Here is a 17,377-nt window from a genome sequence, read left to right as displayed (position 1 = left end):
CGAATCTATATGGAGGGTTGTCAAGAGGTAGTACCTGCTGGCGTGTGCCTCGTATACTGAGAAACAGCTAAACGCGAACGATATGAACCCATGCCTGATTGATAAGTAAGCGAATCAAAGGAGGAACAAAGTGTGCGCGGAACCAAAACCAATCACGAATGGTAAAATCACGACTCGATCCAGGATTCAGGATTCATGATTCAGTGGCAATTCACGATTTGCTGGCTAGCAGCAGCTCGAAAAGATAGCGACCGAGCCGAGGTTCACCAGTTTTTGGTTGCAATCACGAACGAGACTCGAGACAGAAATGCTCTTGCTTTGTGCTTGTCTCGCTCGCTCGCTCGCTCGCTGTGATCCAGACGTGAAGGTTATAGCGCAACCTTTTCTTCGCACCTTCGGAAGTGTACAAAGTGACGCGTGACTGTATTTATTTACAATGGTTGGAGATCCTTCATTTCGTGTGCTTACTTCTTTCTGGTGTCACTTTTTTCTAGTCACGAGAAAGGCCATGTTGATAGGTGATTTTGCATCGCGGACGACACCGGCGTGTCCGACCGAGCCTGGGGTTCAAGTCAGGAGTAAGCTTGCACGCAGCGTAAAGCAAAAGCAGCTTCAAGCACAAGCCCAAGCGTTGGCGTGCGAACGGTGCGGGTGCGGGTGCGGGTTCGGGCGCAGGTGCAGGTGCAGGTGCAGGTGCAGGTGCAGTTGCGCCGTAAATTACCAATCGTCGATTGTCAACGTTCGTGGTTGGCAAGCTTGGCTGTCAGGCGGATTTTTTTCTCTCTCTCATTTTCGTGTTTTTGGTGTGTGTTTCGTGTTCGTGCCAGAAAGCAGACTAACACTGACCAACTGCCGAATGCTTAGCTGGCCCAAGAGTTGCCGGAGTGTGGCTGTCAGAGTAGTCCGCGTTTTTCAGCATAACTTATGCCAAGCGAGCGCAAGTGTGTGTCTCGGGGATGTTGGCTTTTTAAGCGTGATATGCTGTTTTTCCCCCCCGCTGTCGTGCCCTGTTGTAATCAGCAGAGCAGCTCGTCTGTCTTTTAGCTGCTTTGGAATCGCTTCTCCGCCCGTAAGTCCAAGTCGCGCTTTCCGGCTTCGTCGCTTTGGCTCTGGCTCTGTTTCTGGCGCCCGGTGTGTGTGAGCGTGTGTGTGAGCGTGTGCGTGTGTGTGACACTAACGGATTCGTGATTCGGCGCGACGGGTGCTAGAACGTGATCGGAGTCCACCGCTCCCCACCTTTGATCTCCTCGGTCCTGTCTTGACGGCTGCTTCTTCTCAGTGCACGACGTGGTACAGCATTATACCGCAACACTCGTTGCCCTGTAGCCGTAGTTTTACAAGCGTCTCTGCCTTGGCATATCATCAATCACTATCGGCTTGGCTCGGCTCGACTTAGCTTGGCTTGACTCGGCTCGCTCGCACCAACACCATTTCCTTGTCTTTGTCGTTGCTGATTCGTCCGCAAATCGCATCTAGTCGCCATCGGAGCGATCGAGGTCTCGCTGCTTCAGCTACTGTCCCAAACGTTACTTCTGATCGTCAAAGTGCTGCAACTACACTCTCGACAGTGTGCTCCTTTTTCAGGTCCTCTCGTCACTCCCTCACGTCAACATTTTGCCCAGCACTCTCGAACCGCCGCCTTGTCTAGCCTACTATCAGACGAATCACTTACAATTCGGTCGTTACCGCGCCTCTCTTTCCCAAATTATCTTGCTAGGCCATCTACATTCCCCAACCAAGTTTTCAGCGAGAGCACCCTAAGCTACGACACCTGGATGTAGCATAAGCCTTGACGCATCTCTGTCGGCACACCTCCTTCTGACATTGGCCCAGCATGAACGGCATCGAAAACGGTCAGACCTTTGACCCGGCATTTGACGCCTTCTTCCACGCACCTTCTTCCTCATCGCCCCATCATCAACTCCAACATCAAAAAATGGCCGACTCACCTGCTTCTATCTCGCATCCAGCGAATCTCGGCACGGCTGACGCCAATGCTCCAATCCATGTCTATCCGCACGATTCTGCTACCATGCGCCCCACCTCTTCCGGAAGCAACCTTCATCTCAACATCTCGGGTCTGTCTGTAAAAAGCGAAGGCGAACAGCACCAACAGCACCAACAGTATCAACAGCACCAACAGCCGCATCTCGCCAACTCGCTCAACTTTGCTGGCACCGCCGCTTCATCGCCTCCGTCTAACCTCGCATCACCAGCAGATGCATCGGCGTCCTTCAGCATAGGCGCCGCCGCTGCCTCTACATCGCCTCACCTGCATCCGGATAGCATCGCTACATCAGATGCTCATCTCGGCGCGCCCAATGTCTCCTCACCGCTACGAGCAGAGTACAACATGAGCACCGAGACGGCTCCGCTCACCGCCGCTATGCGCTCGTACAGCTCTACATCGATCAAGAGTGCCACCGGGTCTCAGAACGCGGAGAGTCCCACTTCGGGTTTTGGCGGCGGCGCTGGCAACCAGAGCGTGGGCGATGTTTCCGTCGATGATCCCAACGTCACCAGCCAGTCGGATGCCGACCTCGCCGCAGAGAAAAGGCAGAGCAGCAAGTTTGTCTACAAGCTCTTCCGCATGGTCAGCGACCCAGACTATCAGCATCTCATCAGCTGGAACCGCAATGGCACCAGTGTCATGGTCTGCAACTTTGACGAATTTGCAAAAGAGGTGCTCGGCAAGCACTTTAAGCACAGTAACTTTTCCAGCTTTATCCGCCAGCTCAACATGTATGGCTTCTACAAGGTCAACAAGACGCCGCGCGGTCACCGCCAGTCGGCCGATGCGCAGATCTGGGAATTTTCACACCCCAAGTTCTTGCGTGGCCGACCTGACCTGCTCGACGACATTCGTAGGAAAGCGTTGGACTCGGAGCACGCTCGTGTCGAAGCGCGAGACTTGCAGTACAGTGTCAGCGTGGGCCAGATGCAGTTGCGCCAGCAGGTCGACGAGATGCAGTTCAGGCTCGAAGAGCTCGCCGAGCAAAACATGGCGCTGCGCACTTTTACCACGCAGCTCAGGGATGTGTTAGGTATGGTGCTCGAACACGTCAAGAAGACGAGCGGTGGCAACCTTGGTTTCGATGTACGTGTCCCTACGCTCGATATCCCCTCTCCGATGCCCCCTCAAGGCTTGTGGACGCCTCAAGGCCACGATGGCCCACCTATCTTTGTCACAGAGCCCGAGTTCGGTCCTGGCGTCGGTCCTGGCGGTCTGCGCATGGGTGCCGGCGCGACACATCTTTCTCGAGGCATGCATGGTACATCGTCAGCGTTCGGTGTGTCGATGGAAGGGTACGGCATGGCGGCTACACCCATCTCTCGTCGCGTCTCTGTCAGCTCGGCGCACAGCGAAAGTATGCTCACGATGAACGGCTCGCCAATGCATAGCTCGATGCATGGTGACGGTGCCATGATGGCCATGGGTGCCAATATGACACCGCAACGGTCAGCTTCGTTTGGTGAGGGGCAGATGCCACCTCCACAGTTCAACATCGGACGCGGTGATGGACCTGGCGCTAACCGTGCCGGCCTCGCTGGATTGGCCATCGATACGTCGGGGGCGACAGCGGGTATGTTTGCGCCGGGCATGCATCCCGGTGTCAGTCCAACATCGGCAGGGCTCTCTGCTGGCAACGCTGGGCTCGGCGTGATGAGTATGCCTCCCTCACCGCTGACGCCGCAACACCAAGCTATGATGACTGCTATCAACACTCCGCTTCCGCCTTCGCCTGCACCAGGGTCGATGGCCGGTGGCCAGTTCAAGTCGTTTGAAGGGTCGCCCTTCATCGCTTCGAACGGCTTTGCGCCGCAATTTGGACAGAACGTAATAAGCATGGCCGATCAGAGCTTTTTCGGACCGGATGGCAGCGAAGGTCCCAACGCAAAGGCGATGCGTACGCCGCTGAAGCGTACAGCTTCAAATTCGGGGCCTAGCGGGCAAAGTACGCCTGTGTTGATGCATTCGACGTCGCCAGGTCTCGCCAAGAGAAAGTCACCTGTCTAGGGCGGAAGCCCCTAGGTAATGCAAAGAGTGGCCTGCTCAAATGCTCCTCCTGGAAAGCAGGAAGCAGCAAGGAACACGATATACCCGGGCTCTGGCGCCTTGAAGCTGTTGACAGCTTTCGGCAGGCCCCATTTGCTCGAGGGCTTGAACCGTCAAGCTCTCACACGCTCGTTTGATTCCCCTCCTACCAACTGAAGACCTGTTTCCCACCAGCGGTGCAACAGACAGATCCATCCACGCTCTTTTGAATTTCGCTTGATCGACCCACGCTGTTTACAGAGTGTCGCTAGTGATGTATCGAGCCAGACATGCGCACATGCGCATTGCTACAGTACTGTATGTCGAGCTCGAACTGTGAATCTAGCCAGTCGAACTGAAATCTCGGATGGCCGTGGTGTTGCGACGAGAAGGGTAGAAGAACCGTGAATTCTGAATTCACGATTCGTAGCTGGTGCCGAGTGGTGAGTCGTGAGTCGTGAGTCGTGAATCACGAATACTACAGTCACGAGTGTGAGTCACTGAGTATTTTTGGGTTGGAATTTGACATGGCACGGCACGGCACACGCACCGTGCAGATTTCAGCCTTGACGCTCGTGGCTCTTGGATTGGACGTTATGAGGTTCGGGGTTGGTGGTTCATGATTCGTGATTGTGCGCAGGTGAATGACAGGACCCTGGAAAGCGAGCGCGTTCTGAACCTCGAACTTGACACTCAGACTCGATCTAGCGTGTAGCCCAAAGCCGCACACACGACGAGCACCACACCCATCACCCGCTACAGATTCAGCATCCGTCGACTTTTCAACTCAATGCGATCGTAGCTATTGTCTCATATCCCACCCTATCACAGCCCCAGGAGACTGGACGTATTCTGTTGCCTTGACGATATCGACGCGATGGCGGACACATGCCGAGTGCCACGCGCATCGTACGATTCGCAAGCCACCGCTTCCGATGCAACCATGGATCAAGACGAAAAGCTCGAGCGTTACAGAGATACCTATCCTGAAAGCTCTGCCATCTATCCACCCAACCAAACATCTTCACCATATACTCCTCGTCTCACGGACGATCTGGAAGATGGTCTTGGTACACAGTTGGACGATGACGAACAGGTTGGATTGATGCAGGCTGATAGAGACGCACGAAGCGCACGACGTCGAGGCGCACCCGTGTGGTCCATGATGGCGTCCAAGAAACGTGCGAGTATGTATGCAGGCTGCTTGATCTGCACTGGCGTCGTGATCGGGTTTGTGCTCGGATTGCCGTTGTTGCAATGGCTGTCGTCGAACACGAGCACATCGACAAGCGCCTCAGCAACACCTGCACCATCGCTTGCCGACTCTTTCACGGCCGACAAGACAGATGCTCTTTCAAGCTTGCACGCTTCATCGACAGCGTCGACAGCGTCTGGCGAATGGAAGCAATCGGCTTCCCCAGATACCGCCGCTGGCCACTACGCGTTTTCCAACACCTCGGTGTTTCAGGTCGACTTCCAAGACGCAGGCTGGAACACTTTCGCCCAAGCTGCCGCTGGAACCGGTCTGGACATCGACCAAGTCTCATCCTCCAAGTCCAAGTCTGGTCAGGACCTCATGCCTCTCGACATGGACACTGTCTTTGGTGGCACGCTTTCACCGCAGTCGAGCGATCTCACGTGGTGCGAGCAAGATCCAGACCAAGGCGTGTTCAGCCATGTCGACTGGGCCAAGCGCAATATCTGGCTCGAAGACGTCACACATGCTCGCCACCAGAAGACCGGCTTGGGCAAAGTCGCCTCGTTTGGCGGCAAGAGTCTCATCGTCCAAGGCAAGAATGTGGTAGATGACAGAGGAAGGATGCTGGACTGGACGAGCTACAAGTTCTCGCCGGACGTGCGATGGGTTCTCTTCTTCACCACCGAGACCAACCAGTGGCGGTATAGCAAAAAGAGTCATCTATGGCTGCACAACATTGCTACCCAGAAGACGGTGCCACTTGGTTCGGGTCCGCGCGTCCCACCCAAAGTTACGTTTGCAGCCTGGGCGCCGGCACCGGCTCCCGCAACAAGCGCATCGGCTGCGGCTGCGCAGGATGCTCCGAGTATCGCATTCGTCGAAGACAACAATCTCTTCGTAATTCCTCGCGCTGGCGAACCGGCGGTCCAGGTAACTCAGGATGGTGCAGCAACAATCTTCAACGCTGTACCGGACTGGGTGTATGAAGAAGAGGTGTACGGCTCTGACTCGGTCATGTGGTTCAGTCCTCGAGGTACCAAACTCGTGTTTTTGCGCTTGGACGAGACTGAGGTGCCCGTGTACGAGTTTCCAAGATACAACCCGGATCCGTACCGGTCTGGCTTGACGACGCCATATCAGAACATGACGCGCATGAAGTATCCCAAGCCCGGATTCGCGAATCCTACGGTCAGCGTAAAGATGATCGACCTGGACGAGATTCGCGACGCGACAAGGAAAGGCGCTAGTGTGATGCCGACCCAGTACACGCTGCACAGCCCGGTGTCGGATAAAGGCAAGGCGACCAACGAGGTGGATCGGGTGCTTTCGAGCGATGCTGGCGCTAAAGAGCGCTTGGTGACCGAAGTCAAATGGGTTTCGGATACCGACTTGCTGGTGAAGGAGACGGATCGGTACAGCGATGTGATGAGGATAGTGCTGTTTGATTTATCGCCCCAGGCCAAAGCCAGCGCTGCAGGAACCCAAGTGGTGGGTCAAGTGGTGAGGAGACAGGACGCGCGCGCTGACGCCAGCGGCTGGATTCGTGCGGCGCAGACCATCGAGCCACTCTCGCATCACAATCTGTCGATCGGATCCACTGCTTATCTCGATATTGTTGTCTCAACCGATGGATATCGACACCTGGCGTACTACGAAACCGCAACGTCGGACAAGCCCGTCTTTTTGACGCGCGGTCGATGGGAGATCGCCGAGCTCAAACACGTGGATGCGAAACGTGGCAGAGCGTACTTTATTGCGGCAACGCCGACGCCAGCGCTACGCAACGCATACTACGTCGAACTGCCGGATTGGAAAACGACATCCAAGCCAACTCGGTATACAGTCAAGCAGCCGGTCGCGATCACCGACGTCTCGAAACCTGGATCGTACGACGTCAGCTTTGATCCCAAGGGTGCCTACTACGTCGTAGACTATCGAGGGCCCGACGTGCCTTACCAAAAGGTGGTGGGTGTCGATGATCCCAAGTTTGAGCTCATGCTGGAGGAAAATACGCTACTTCGGCAGATCTCGAGTCAGTACGTCAAGCCGTCAAGTACGTTCTACCAGCTCGTGCTCAACAGTACTCTGCCGGATGGAAGCGCGACGGTCGTGAGCGTCAAGGAGATTCGTCCGCACGACTTTGACGCGTCGGGAGCGACCAAATATCCCGTACTGGTACGCGTGTATGGAGGACCGGATTCGCAGCTCGTCGATGCGCGATGGAACCGTGCTGACTGGCATCAGTACGTAGCCTCTACGCTCGGTTACATTGTGGTTGTCGTCGATGGACGCGGGACTGGATTCAAAGGTCAATTGTACCGCTCGTGCGTGGCTGGCAACTTGGGCCATCTAGAAGCGCAGGACGTCGCGGAAGCCGCGTCGCTCGTCTCGACGCTGGGCTACGTGGATTCCAGACGCATCGGTCTGTGGGGCTGGTCGTACGGCGGATATCTGACCGCCAAGACGATCGAGCTCGCGTCCAACGTGTTTAGCCTGGCGGTCTCAGTAGCTCCGGTCACCAACTGGCTCTTCTACGACTCGGTCTACACGGAACGATACCTGAAATCGCCCATAACTAACAAACACGGTTACGACACAGCGGCTGTACACGTCAATACGCGGTTTGCAAAGACAAAGTATCTGCTCATGCAAGGATCGGCGGATGACAATGTTCACTTTAGCAATTCGGCGCACATGCTGGATCTGCTGACCAAGGCGAAAGTGAGAGGATTCAGGTTTAGGATGTTCACGGATTCAAGCCATAGTGTGAGTACAAGGGGGGCGTATCGAGAACTGTTTGAGGAGATGACGGCATTCTTGACCGAGACGTGGGGTGCAGGTGGAAAGAGAGAGGACAAGAACCATCTGACCGGCAAAAAGGGTCGCCCGGCGCTGCATAATTCCGTAGAGTAGATCACGCATGTAGACAGACGAGCATCACAGAATGGTATAAAGTTATTCGTGGTTGCGCGGCTGTCAGTCACAGCAACTCAGGCGTCGGTGTGCCTGCAGACGGCAGTCAACATTCGTGATCCGTGTGATTCACGATTCATGATTCACGATTTGTGATTCACGATTTGTGATTTGACCGGTCTCGAAATCGCCGAAAACACGAACGCGCACCACTCCTAACTGGTACAGTAACTTCGTGCTCGGTTCGCACAGGTCTATAGTCGGAGCGGACTCGGTCCACGCGGTTTTCTAGCTCTCACGGCTACAGTAAGTGGCCGGCGTATCGGTGAATTTCTGTGTGCCAAGAGCGAACCACGAACGCTTGCAGCCGAGCTAAGCTGCTCATTCGTGATTGCAATCCATCCGCACCCTGACACAGACGTGAAATCGTGAATGGATAGCCGGTCGAGTCACAGTCGCGCGCACAATCACGAATCACGAATCACGAATACCACGTTGTGCGAATCTGCAAGTGTAGTTTTGATTTTTGATTTTTTGGTCGCACTGACCCCGCAAAGATCCCCCATTCATATGTCGGCGATACGAACCACGCACTTCTGTCCCGCCCCACGAGGCACGTCGAGCATTCACAATCGTGAATCGTGAATTGTGATTTCGATGGCACTTGGATTCATTTTAAGAAAATTCACGATTCGTAGTCGTGAGTTGATAAAGAAAAAGTCAGAGTGGCCCGAACTGAGCACAGAAGCACGAGGCTATCCAGGGCATATCAGAGAGCCGATAGCGTGGATCGAGGATATTTCTCAAATCGTATCGTGTATATATGGAGACGCTGTTGCGATAGCGCTTTGCCCGACGCACTCCTGCCAACCTCACGACCTTCTCGACCAAGTGCGTTGCTCGTTTTCATCCACCCACGTTTTATCGGGGATAGCGTCCCGTAAAGCTTGATTCGACCATGTCGCTTCGAGAGCCCTCGTCTACAACCGCGCTCCGAGCTCGCCCATCCAACCCATTCCGACATGTGGTCAAGAGCTTGTCGCGCTTTACCGCTCGCGCTTCCACCACCACCGCCGCCGCCAATGCCGACGCCGCTAGCCGTACGATGCTTTTGAAAGAATGCTCGCTCTACACCTGTTTCCTTCTCGCCGGCTGGGTGGACGCTACGCCGGGTGCACTACTTCCGGCTATCCGCGCGCACTGGGATCTCAGCTTCGTCTACGTCTCGATGCTCTTTGTCGGCACATTCACTGGCTGCATCATTGCCGCCGTCTTCGTCTCGCCTATGATGGATCGGTTTGGTTTTGGAAAGATGATCTCGACCGCCGCTGCGCTCGGTCTGGTGTTTCCGGTCGTGTTTTTAAGCATGCCACCGTTTCCAGTGTTGATTGTGGCCATGATCTTTTCGGGCATGTCGACGAGCACGCTGGATGCATTGGTCAACGTCTGGATCTCGCAACGACCCAAGGCGGACGTCAGGTTGGGCTTTACGCATTTTCTGTATGGCGTAGGCGCATTGAGTTCGCCATTGGCTGCAATCCCGTTTTTGCACCAGGGCAGAAAAGGGATAGCGTTCCAGTACTTTTTCGTGGTCTCCTTGGCGTTGGCCATGGTGGTGTTGGCGTTGGTGACCGTCGCATTTCGACTGCAGAGAGACCAACATGTGGAAGGTCCGAGCGACGCTAATGTCAGCGATACGAGCATCGAGTTGCAGCCAGCCATGCCAACGCCGAGCGATTCGAAGGCAAACCGATCACAAGCAGAATCAACACCGGCAGCATCCTCGATTTCGATACCGTTAGATTTTGTACCTACCACATCTAAGGCTTTCGGCGGTGGTCAGGAGCTGCATCCAATTACCGCACCCTCACCCGCGTCTGCGTCCGCGTCCGCGTCCGCTTCCACCACCGATACGCGCTCGGCATTCCACAAACTCAAGGCAGTCGTACGACAGCAAAAGGTGATTCTTCTGAGCCTGTTCACGTTTATCTACGTCGGAACCGAAGTGACCGTCGGTGGATGGAGCTCGACGTTCTTGCTCGAAGTGCGCAACGGATCGGCTTCGGCCAATGCGATTGTGTCGGGCTTCTGGGCGGGGATCGCGTTTGGTCGAATCCTCTTGATTCCTGTTACGGCTTGGATGGGCGAAGAGCTGGCCGTGTTTGTGTACCTCTTGTGCGCCATTGGTCTGCAATTGCTCGTCTGGCTGCTACCCAACATTGTCGCTAATGCCGTAGCGCTTGCGTTGCTGGGTGTGTTTCTGGGTCCAGCTTTCCCTGCTATGATCAGGGTGTGCGAGCGAACCGTTCGACCCAGGGCGCACTTGACTGCGGCAATCAGTTTCATCTCGACGTTTGCTGCCGCCGGAATGGCAATGCTCCCGTTGCTCGTGGGGATCGCATCCCAAAAGGCTCCGCAGGGGATCAAGATTTTGGCGCCCATGTTGGTCGCCATGCTGGCCGTGCAGGTGGTGCTGTGGAGCGCTACCAACAAGAGTTACTTTGTCAACCGCTTCGTCCGACGCAACGGCCTAGAGGCTCGCGTTCAAGACGTCGATCGTCTCGACTAAGCATCATCGCTGGCTGCAGCTTGGCTTTCACAGTTTGGTTTGGTTTTCGTGTTTTGGTCTGTCTATATACAACTGGAATCGTGAATCGCGAATCGCGAATCGTGAATCGTAAATTGATTTGTAGGTTGACCCTTTCGTCATGCACGACGGTGTGGGCGCTGAACTTGCGCACCATTCACGATTCGTGATGGTGTACGTACAATACATGGTAACTTACTCTGGAGTGTGCAAGACACGAATTTTGTGATTTGAGTTTGACAGCACGTCACACTCGACTCACTGACTCATTCACGACTGAGTTTGTATTACTCACGACTCACGACTGTATAACTTAGTTACTTGCCCGTGTGTGTGTGTGTTTTTTTTTTTGCGTTTTGCGACAATCGTGCATCGCGAATTCAGGAATTTTTGTCCGCGGATATTGGTTGTGGCGGGATTTTGTGAATTGATTGCCGAGCAAAATCACGAAGCGTGGATTGTGAGTGTGAATTGTGAGGGTTAATCACGAATGTGGACAAGATTGACATTCGTGATTCACGATTCAAGTTCGAAGCGAGTCACGTCGCAGCTGCTCGTGCGACATCCTTCTTAGTCACGAGTGGCTCAGTCACAGTCACGAGGGGATTTGGTTTCATCCCTCTTGATTACCATCCAACCAAGCACACCAACAACGCATACCCAAAGGCATAACAGCGCTATGGACGATCTCGAAAAGTATGCACCTGGCTCTTGCCACCATTCGCATGCGTTTTCGTACGCTCCGAATATGGATCCCTCCATGGCGACGGATATCACCGCTGCAATCCACGAGCACGATCGCACCAACCGAGCTCGTCAGCAGGAGCAGCGCAACAACCCTATCACACATGCATCGATTTCGGTCTCGACGGCCGAATCCAGCTCCAGCTCCAGTTCCAGCTCGTCTCCACCGCTGACACGCACGCGCTCACAACGTTGGCGCTCCGAACTGCGTCGTATCACGATGCACTTTACTCCGAGCTGGTTCAGCGTCAACATGGGCACCGGCATCACCTCTATCCTCTTGCATCAGCTTCCATACCAGTTCAACGGCCTCGGCATCATCTCGAATCTCGTCTTTGGCCTCAACGTACTGCTCTTTCTACTGTTCCTTGCCATCAGCATTGCCCGTTACATCATCTGGCCACAGCTGTTTTGGATCATGCTCTTCCACCCAACCCAATCGCTGTTTCTGGGCACTTTTGCTATGGGTATGGCAACCATCATTACAATGTGCGCCATCTCTGCTGCGCCGGCATGGGGACCGGGCTTTGTGACGTTCACCTGGACGCTCTGGTGGATCAACGCCGTGCTCTCGCTCTGCATCTGCATCGGTTTGCCTTTTATCCAGTTCACGCGTCACGTCCAGTCGCTTGACAAGATCACAGCCGTGTGGTTCTTGCCGGTAGTCACCACGATCGTCTGTTCGGCGACGGGCGGCTTGGTGGCAGATTTGCTGGCTGCGCCACATGCAAAGTTGACCTTGATCGTTTGCTGGGTTTTGTGGGGCACAGGTTTCGGCATGACGTTCCTGCTCATGTCGTTGTACTACGCTCGACAGGCGATCTACAAGATCCCGCCAGCACAGTTGATCGTCAGCACGTTTTTGCCGCTTGGTCCGTGTGGACAGGGAGCGTTCGCGTTGCTCCAACTCGCCTCGGTGCTGTACAAGCTCTCGGTCGAGCATCAAGTGGCACTTGGTAGTGCCACAGCAATAGATGCCGAGACGGCCAAGATCATGGCCACCGCCATCTACGCAGTCTCTGTTCCCGTAGCTCTCGTCATCTGGGGTCTTGGCCTTGTATGGTTGGTCCTCGCTGTATCGAGCCTGCTCGATCTATGGCTCGTATCCAAGCTCACGTTCAACCTTGGATGGTGGGGGTTCACGTTTCCGCTCGGAGTCTTTGCTACGGCGGCGATCAAGTTTGGCTCGGTGCTGGATTCGCGCGCATTTCGCGTTCTCGGCACCGTGCTTGCGTTGGTGGAAGTGGTGTTGTGGATGTTCATCTCGACCATGACGTTGAAGAGGGCATTGAGCGGGGCCATCTTTTTCTCGCCGTGTCTCGCCGAGATGTGCGATGAGAGCGGTGAGCCGCCGAGCTACGTTGCGCCGGCGAGAAAGTACACGTTTGAACCGAGACCGGTGCATCCATTTGATGTCGAGCACGTTGCAGAAGCCACCGAGAGGAGCAGGAGCAGGATAAGAGGTACAAGCATCGCTAGCATCGCTAGGCTCGGCAGGGTCAAGCGCGAGATATCCTCGACCAGAGCTCGCATGTGGAGTATGAGCCGATCGGAATCCAGTGCATCTCGATTTCGCACAGAGACGAGTCGTGGCAGGAGTGCACAACGGACCAAGGCGCCAATAGCTAAGTGATGTTGGCATCATAAGATGGTGGATTCATTGGTTTGTGATACCCTTTCAATTTACATGGTACGGCATTACGCCAGCCTGTGTATGTGTGTGTTTGCGGTGTGGAAGCGCCTCAATGATGGTGCGAGTCGGGTAGGACCTCCCAGTTCCACTCTTGCACGAGTCCCTGCGTAGCGTCGCTTAACGGTCCACACACCATAGCACCGAGCCTCCAGTGTTCCATCTGTTCGGCCTGGACGGGTAGAGCGAAGCCCTTTTTCTCCCTCAACAGCAGACGCTCCTCGTCGCCCTGGAGCGTGTAGTATACATGTACGTCTGGCCCGATCTTTTCGATTTCGATGAGCACCTTGGTTTGCACATGCTCTTTGCGCTTGGGCAAAGGCGAGACGTTCCAGTCCGAATAAGGGTTTGTAGCGACAACGCCGACGTACTGTCTTCCACCTTCGTTCTCAACACCCGCCTTGAGCCACAATTGCGCGGCCATGTCGCTCTGTTCCTCGCTGCAGCGCTGGATGAACAGCGTAGTTTGCTGGAAGCGCTCCAAGCCGGGTTGCGAGACGAGCGCCGAAAGCCTCCACGACGTGCAAGACGAGATGTGCCGGGTTTGGTATACCAGCGGACCGGTGGTGCGATGCGCCGACGATTCAGGTTGCGAGCCGGGCGCAGTGGTCCACCAATCGGTGCGCGGCCCGGAACTGATGTTGATGGTGTAGGAACCAGCGCCGGTGCCCGTTGAGCGATCGACAGTGTACGTGGAGCGAGAGGTGGGATCGTGGAATTTCCACTGCACGTCTGAAGCCCAAGTGCTGCTCGTCATGCTTGATTGAAGCTCGAATGTCACGCTCGAGTCGATGCTGGCGTCAAGAGAACAACGAGCTGAGCTGAACCACGCACAGCGCCAAAGCTTTGATTCTACGCTGGCTTGCGCACACACAGCTGAGCCCCAGAATCATGAGTCATGAATCCCGAGGCAAGTGATCTCATCCCTCTTGTCCCCCACGTCTTGGTGTTTCTAGCCATTCGTGATTCTCCCCACACCGAACACGTGAGCTGGAACGTGTCTTGGCACTCGGGCCCGAAGCCACGAGCACAGAGCCACGAGCACAGAGCCACGAGCACAGACCCGTGAGTCACGAGCGTGAGCGCGGACCGATTCACGGTTACAATGACGTTAGATCGGCCAACTCACGCTCACCAGTCATGAGTCACGAGCATGGAAACAAAATCACGTTTTGCGATCGTGAAATCGTAAATCGTAAATCGTAAATCGAGATTCATGATTCGCCGAGAGACGAGCAACGCGATGAGTCGCACATGCGTCGAGTTTCGTAATTGCACTCACTCGTTCACTCGTGACTGAATCCGTCGTGCGTCTGTGGAATTATACACGATTCTCGAGCGCAAAATTCCGTGCCGCGGGTAAAAGAAAGGAGAAAAAAATTCACACAAAGATCCACCAACCCTGAATCGACAATCGTGAATATGGTCCTGCTCTCTCTCGGTGCGACAAGCCAACCTCGGCTGATAACGCCATTTCGAATCGCAATGTCGAAGTCAGCCGAGCAAGAACAAGCTGCCTTCAGCCAATCAGCACCGCATGTATGCTGCAACGTCCAGCTTTTTCGGCCTGTCGTTTTCTCGGACTCGGCTAGCAGTCCCGCTGGCCAGACAACTCAACTTTGACTAACTTAGTCAGGTTAGGCAACTCGTGTCAACTCACAGTGATTGCGCGAGGTCGTAGGTTCACAGGAAGATCTTATCTTTCGTGTTTGTTTCTACTTCCAAGTGGCAAGCGTAGTGTGTTCCTGGAAACCTGTGTGGTCTTTCCGCAGAGGTCGCCGTTCCGGCTTTAGTTAGCTGCGTTGGAAGCGTGGTGCCTTTCTTCGGTACCACATCGTGTCAATGTCTGAACGCCAAACCATGTCGAACCCGCAGCATGTCGCTCTCGACCGCTCGAGTTCGTCGATGGAAGCGACGCACAACGATAAGCTGCGAGCGGCTGAAGAGGACGGCGCATCGATGGACAAGCCAATGCACACCACCACTCGCTCGGATGGCCAGCTCCAAGTCGGTGTCACACACACCGAGCGTGCGCATCTCAAGCAAGGCCTGGAACAACGCCACCTCTCGATGATCGCATTGGCGGGTTCCATCGGTACCGGTCTCTTTCTCTCGCTCGGCGGGTCAATCCAAACGGCAGGCCCCCTTGGCGCTCTTATCGGCTACGCTGTGGTGGGAGCCATCGTCTGCGCTGTGCAGTTCGCTCTGGGTGAAGTATCGGCATTACTTCCTGTCACCGGCTCGTTCGTTCGTCACGCCGACTACCTCCTCGATCCTGCGTGGGGTTTTGCTGTCGGCTGGAACATCGTCTACGGAAACATTCTTTCGATCCCTTCCGAGATCTCGGCCATCTGCGTTTTGTTCCAATTTTGGACCGACATCAACTCGTCGCTGTGGATCATGATCTTTATCGTGCTTACATTCGTCATCGGTGTCGTCTTTGTGCGCGCCTACGGAGAAGTGGAATTCGCATTCGCCTCGCTCAAGCTGCTGACGGTGGTGTTCCTTATCATCTTTGGCTTGGTTGTCAACCTGGGCGGAATCCCAGGAGTCGAGCGCATCGGCTTCCGCTACTGGGACACTCCAGGTCCGTTTGTCGAGTACATTGGAACAGGCGCATGGGGAAAGTTTTTGGGAACGTACGCTTGCTTGACATCCGCCGTCTATTCGTTCGCAGGCGTCGAGAGTTTGGCCATGGCAGCGGCTGAAACACAAAACCCTGGCCGCGCCATCCCGCGGGCGTGCAAGAGGGTGTTCTTCCGTATCGCCCTTTTTTACATGCTCGCCGTGCTGGTGGTTGGAATGCTGGTATCTTCGGATGATCCTCGGCTCAACGATGAGTCGGGTACAGCTGCTCAGTCTCCGTTTGTGATTGCCGCCTCGACGGCAGGCTACTCGGCAGTCGGTTCTGTGATCAACGCGATCGTGATTACATCAGCTTGGTCGTCGTCAAACCAGGCTCTGCTGGCCGGAACGCGTGTGTTGTATGGTTTAGCACTCAAGCGTCAAGCGCCTCGCTTCTTCCTACGTACCACCTCGTGGGGTATTCCGATCTACTGCGTTCTCTTCTTCACCGCGTTTATGTTCCTCAGCTTCATGTCGCTGTCGTCTGGGGCGCTGACCGTGTTCTATTGGTTCGTCAGCTTGACTGCCGCCGGCGTGCTGGTTTCGTGGTCCACGGTGCTGCTCAACCACATCCGACTCAAGACGGCGTTACGACGACAGGGCATCCCGGCCTCGGAGCTTCCATGGAACAACGGATGGACGTTGTACTCGAGCTATGTCGCGCTCGGCATGTGCCTCCTCATTCTCTTCACTGGTGGCTTCGCCGTATTTACCTCTGGAAGGTGGAATGCCAACAGCTTTGTCTCGAGCTACCTCGATATCCCGCTCGTCATCGCATTCTTCCTCGGCTGGAAGCTGTTTAAGAAAACCAAGTGGGTCAAGCTCGAGGAGGTGGCGTTGCGAGAGGCGATCCAACAGGCCAAAGAGCGTGCCGAGCAGGCGAGATTGGAAGAGCAAGCCCAAGCTGCTCTCAAGCGCAACAGGAGCTGGTTGAAATTCATCAGCTGGATCTGGGACTGAGCGAGCGCTCTACTACTACTTGTACCGACTGCATACGCACGCTGTAGCTACATGGCTCGTTTGTTTCCTGGGCCAAGTTGACGTGGATAGACTTGTTCCACGCTGCAATGGATCCTTTCGTGTTTCGGCATGGAACGTGTATGCCAGATCAGCGATCGATCCAGATGTGGCTGGCTACAGGCGATCCATCGCGCCGTTGTAAGGCTCACTCGTGACTGTAGGATTAATGTTCCAATACTCATGTATCACTCACGACTTGCTTGTGCTCTCTCACTCACGACTGAAGGAAAGTCACCAAGTCATTCGTGATTCATGGGTAGTGGAGGCAGGCTTTTGCCGCATTTCTGAGCGGATTTTCTTGGCCCCACTCCGTCACTGTGCTGCGCTGTGTACAAATCGTGAATCACAGGAATCACGAATCAGAAGCGCCAAGCGAGAAAGACGAAAGGGGAAAGCAGCCTCGCGCCACCCTCACTCGCACACTACAAATCGTGAATTCACCTGTCAATCACGAATCACAAATCACGAATCTCGTGAATCACGTCTCGTTTGTTCTGACTTGCTTCTGCCTCATCCGATACCCTTTCTCATCAGCTGTCTTGGATTCTCGCCATCCGCGTCAGC

The 17,377-nt window shown here is 54.9% G+C and overlaps 6 protein-coding genes across 6 annotated transcripts; 5 read left to right on the top strand and 1 right to left on the bottom strand.

The window, feature by feature from the left end:
• Positions 1–1,834: 1,834 nt before the first annotated feature.
• Positions 1,835–4,018, top strand: UMAG_05274 (uncharacterized protein; the record flags this gene model as incomplete). The annotated part of the gene is made up of 1 exon (XM_011393694.1): positions 1,835–4,018. The coding sequence occupies one exon, from the start codon at positions 1,835–1,837 to the stop codon at positions 4,016–4,018; it is 2,184 nt and encodes a 727-aa protein (XP_011391996.1).
• Positions 4,019–4,913: 895 nt separating this feature from the next.
• On the top strand, positions 4,914–8,147 carry UMAG_05273 (uncharacterized protein; the record flags this gene model as incomplete). The annotated part of the gene is made up of 1 exon (XM_011393693.1): positions 4,914–8,147. One exon carries the CDS (start codon positions 4,914–4,916, stop codon positions 8,145–8,147), a length of 3,234 nt encoding a protein of 1,077 aa, XP_011391995.1.
• A 958-nt stretch (positions 8,148–9,105) lies between these two features.
• On the top strand, positions 9,106–10,716 carry UMAG_05272 (uncharacterized protein; the record flags this gene model as incomplete). Its single annotated transcript, XM_011393692.1, has 1 exon — positions 9,106–10,716. One exon carries the CDS (start codon positions 9,106–9,108, stop codon positions 10,714–10,716), a length of 1,611 nt encoding a protein of 536 aa, XP_011391994.1.
• A 1,015-nt stretch (positions 10,717–11,731) lies between these two features.
• On the top strand, positions 11,732–13,111 carry UMAG_05271 (uncharacterized protein; the record flags this gene model as incomplete). Its single annotated transcript, XM_011393691.1, has 1 exon — positions 11,732–13,111. The coding sequence occupies one exon, from the start codon at positions 11,732–11,734 to the stop codon at positions 13,109–13,111; it is 1,380 nt and encodes a 459-aa protein (XP_011391993.1).
• A 109-nt stretch (positions 13,112–13,220) lies between these two features.
• Positions 13,221–13,925, bottom strand: UMAG_05270 (uncharacterized protein; the record flags this gene model as incomplete). Its single annotated transcript, XM_011393690.1, has 1 exon — positions 13,221–13,925. One exon carries the CDS (start codon positions 13,923–13,925, stop codon positions 13,221–13,223), a length of 705 nt encoding a protein of 234 aa, XP_011391992.1.
• A 1,103-nt stretch (positions 13,926–15,028) lies between these two features.
• On the top strand, positions 15,029–16,753 carry UMAG_05269 (putative general amino acid permease; the record flags this gene model as incomplete). The annotated part of the gene is made up of 1 exon (XM_011393689.1): positions 15,029–16,753. The coding sequence occupies one exon, from the start codon at positions 15,029–15,031 to the stop codon at positions 16,751–16,753; it is 1,725 nt and encodes a 574-aa protein (XP_011391991.1).
• Between the last annotated feature and the right edge of the window lie 624 nt (positions 16,754–17,377).

The sequence above is a fragment of the Mycosarcoma maydis genome, chromosome 19 (assembly GCF_000328475.2).
Source record: "Mycosarcoma maydis chromosome 19, whole genome shotgun sequence".
NCBI classification, from domain to species: domain Eukaryota; kingdom Fungi; phylum Basidiomycota; class Ustilaginomycetes; order Ustilaginales; genus Mycosarcoma; species Mycosarcoma maydis.
This window is presented reverse-complemented; position numbering and strand designations above follow the sequence as displayed.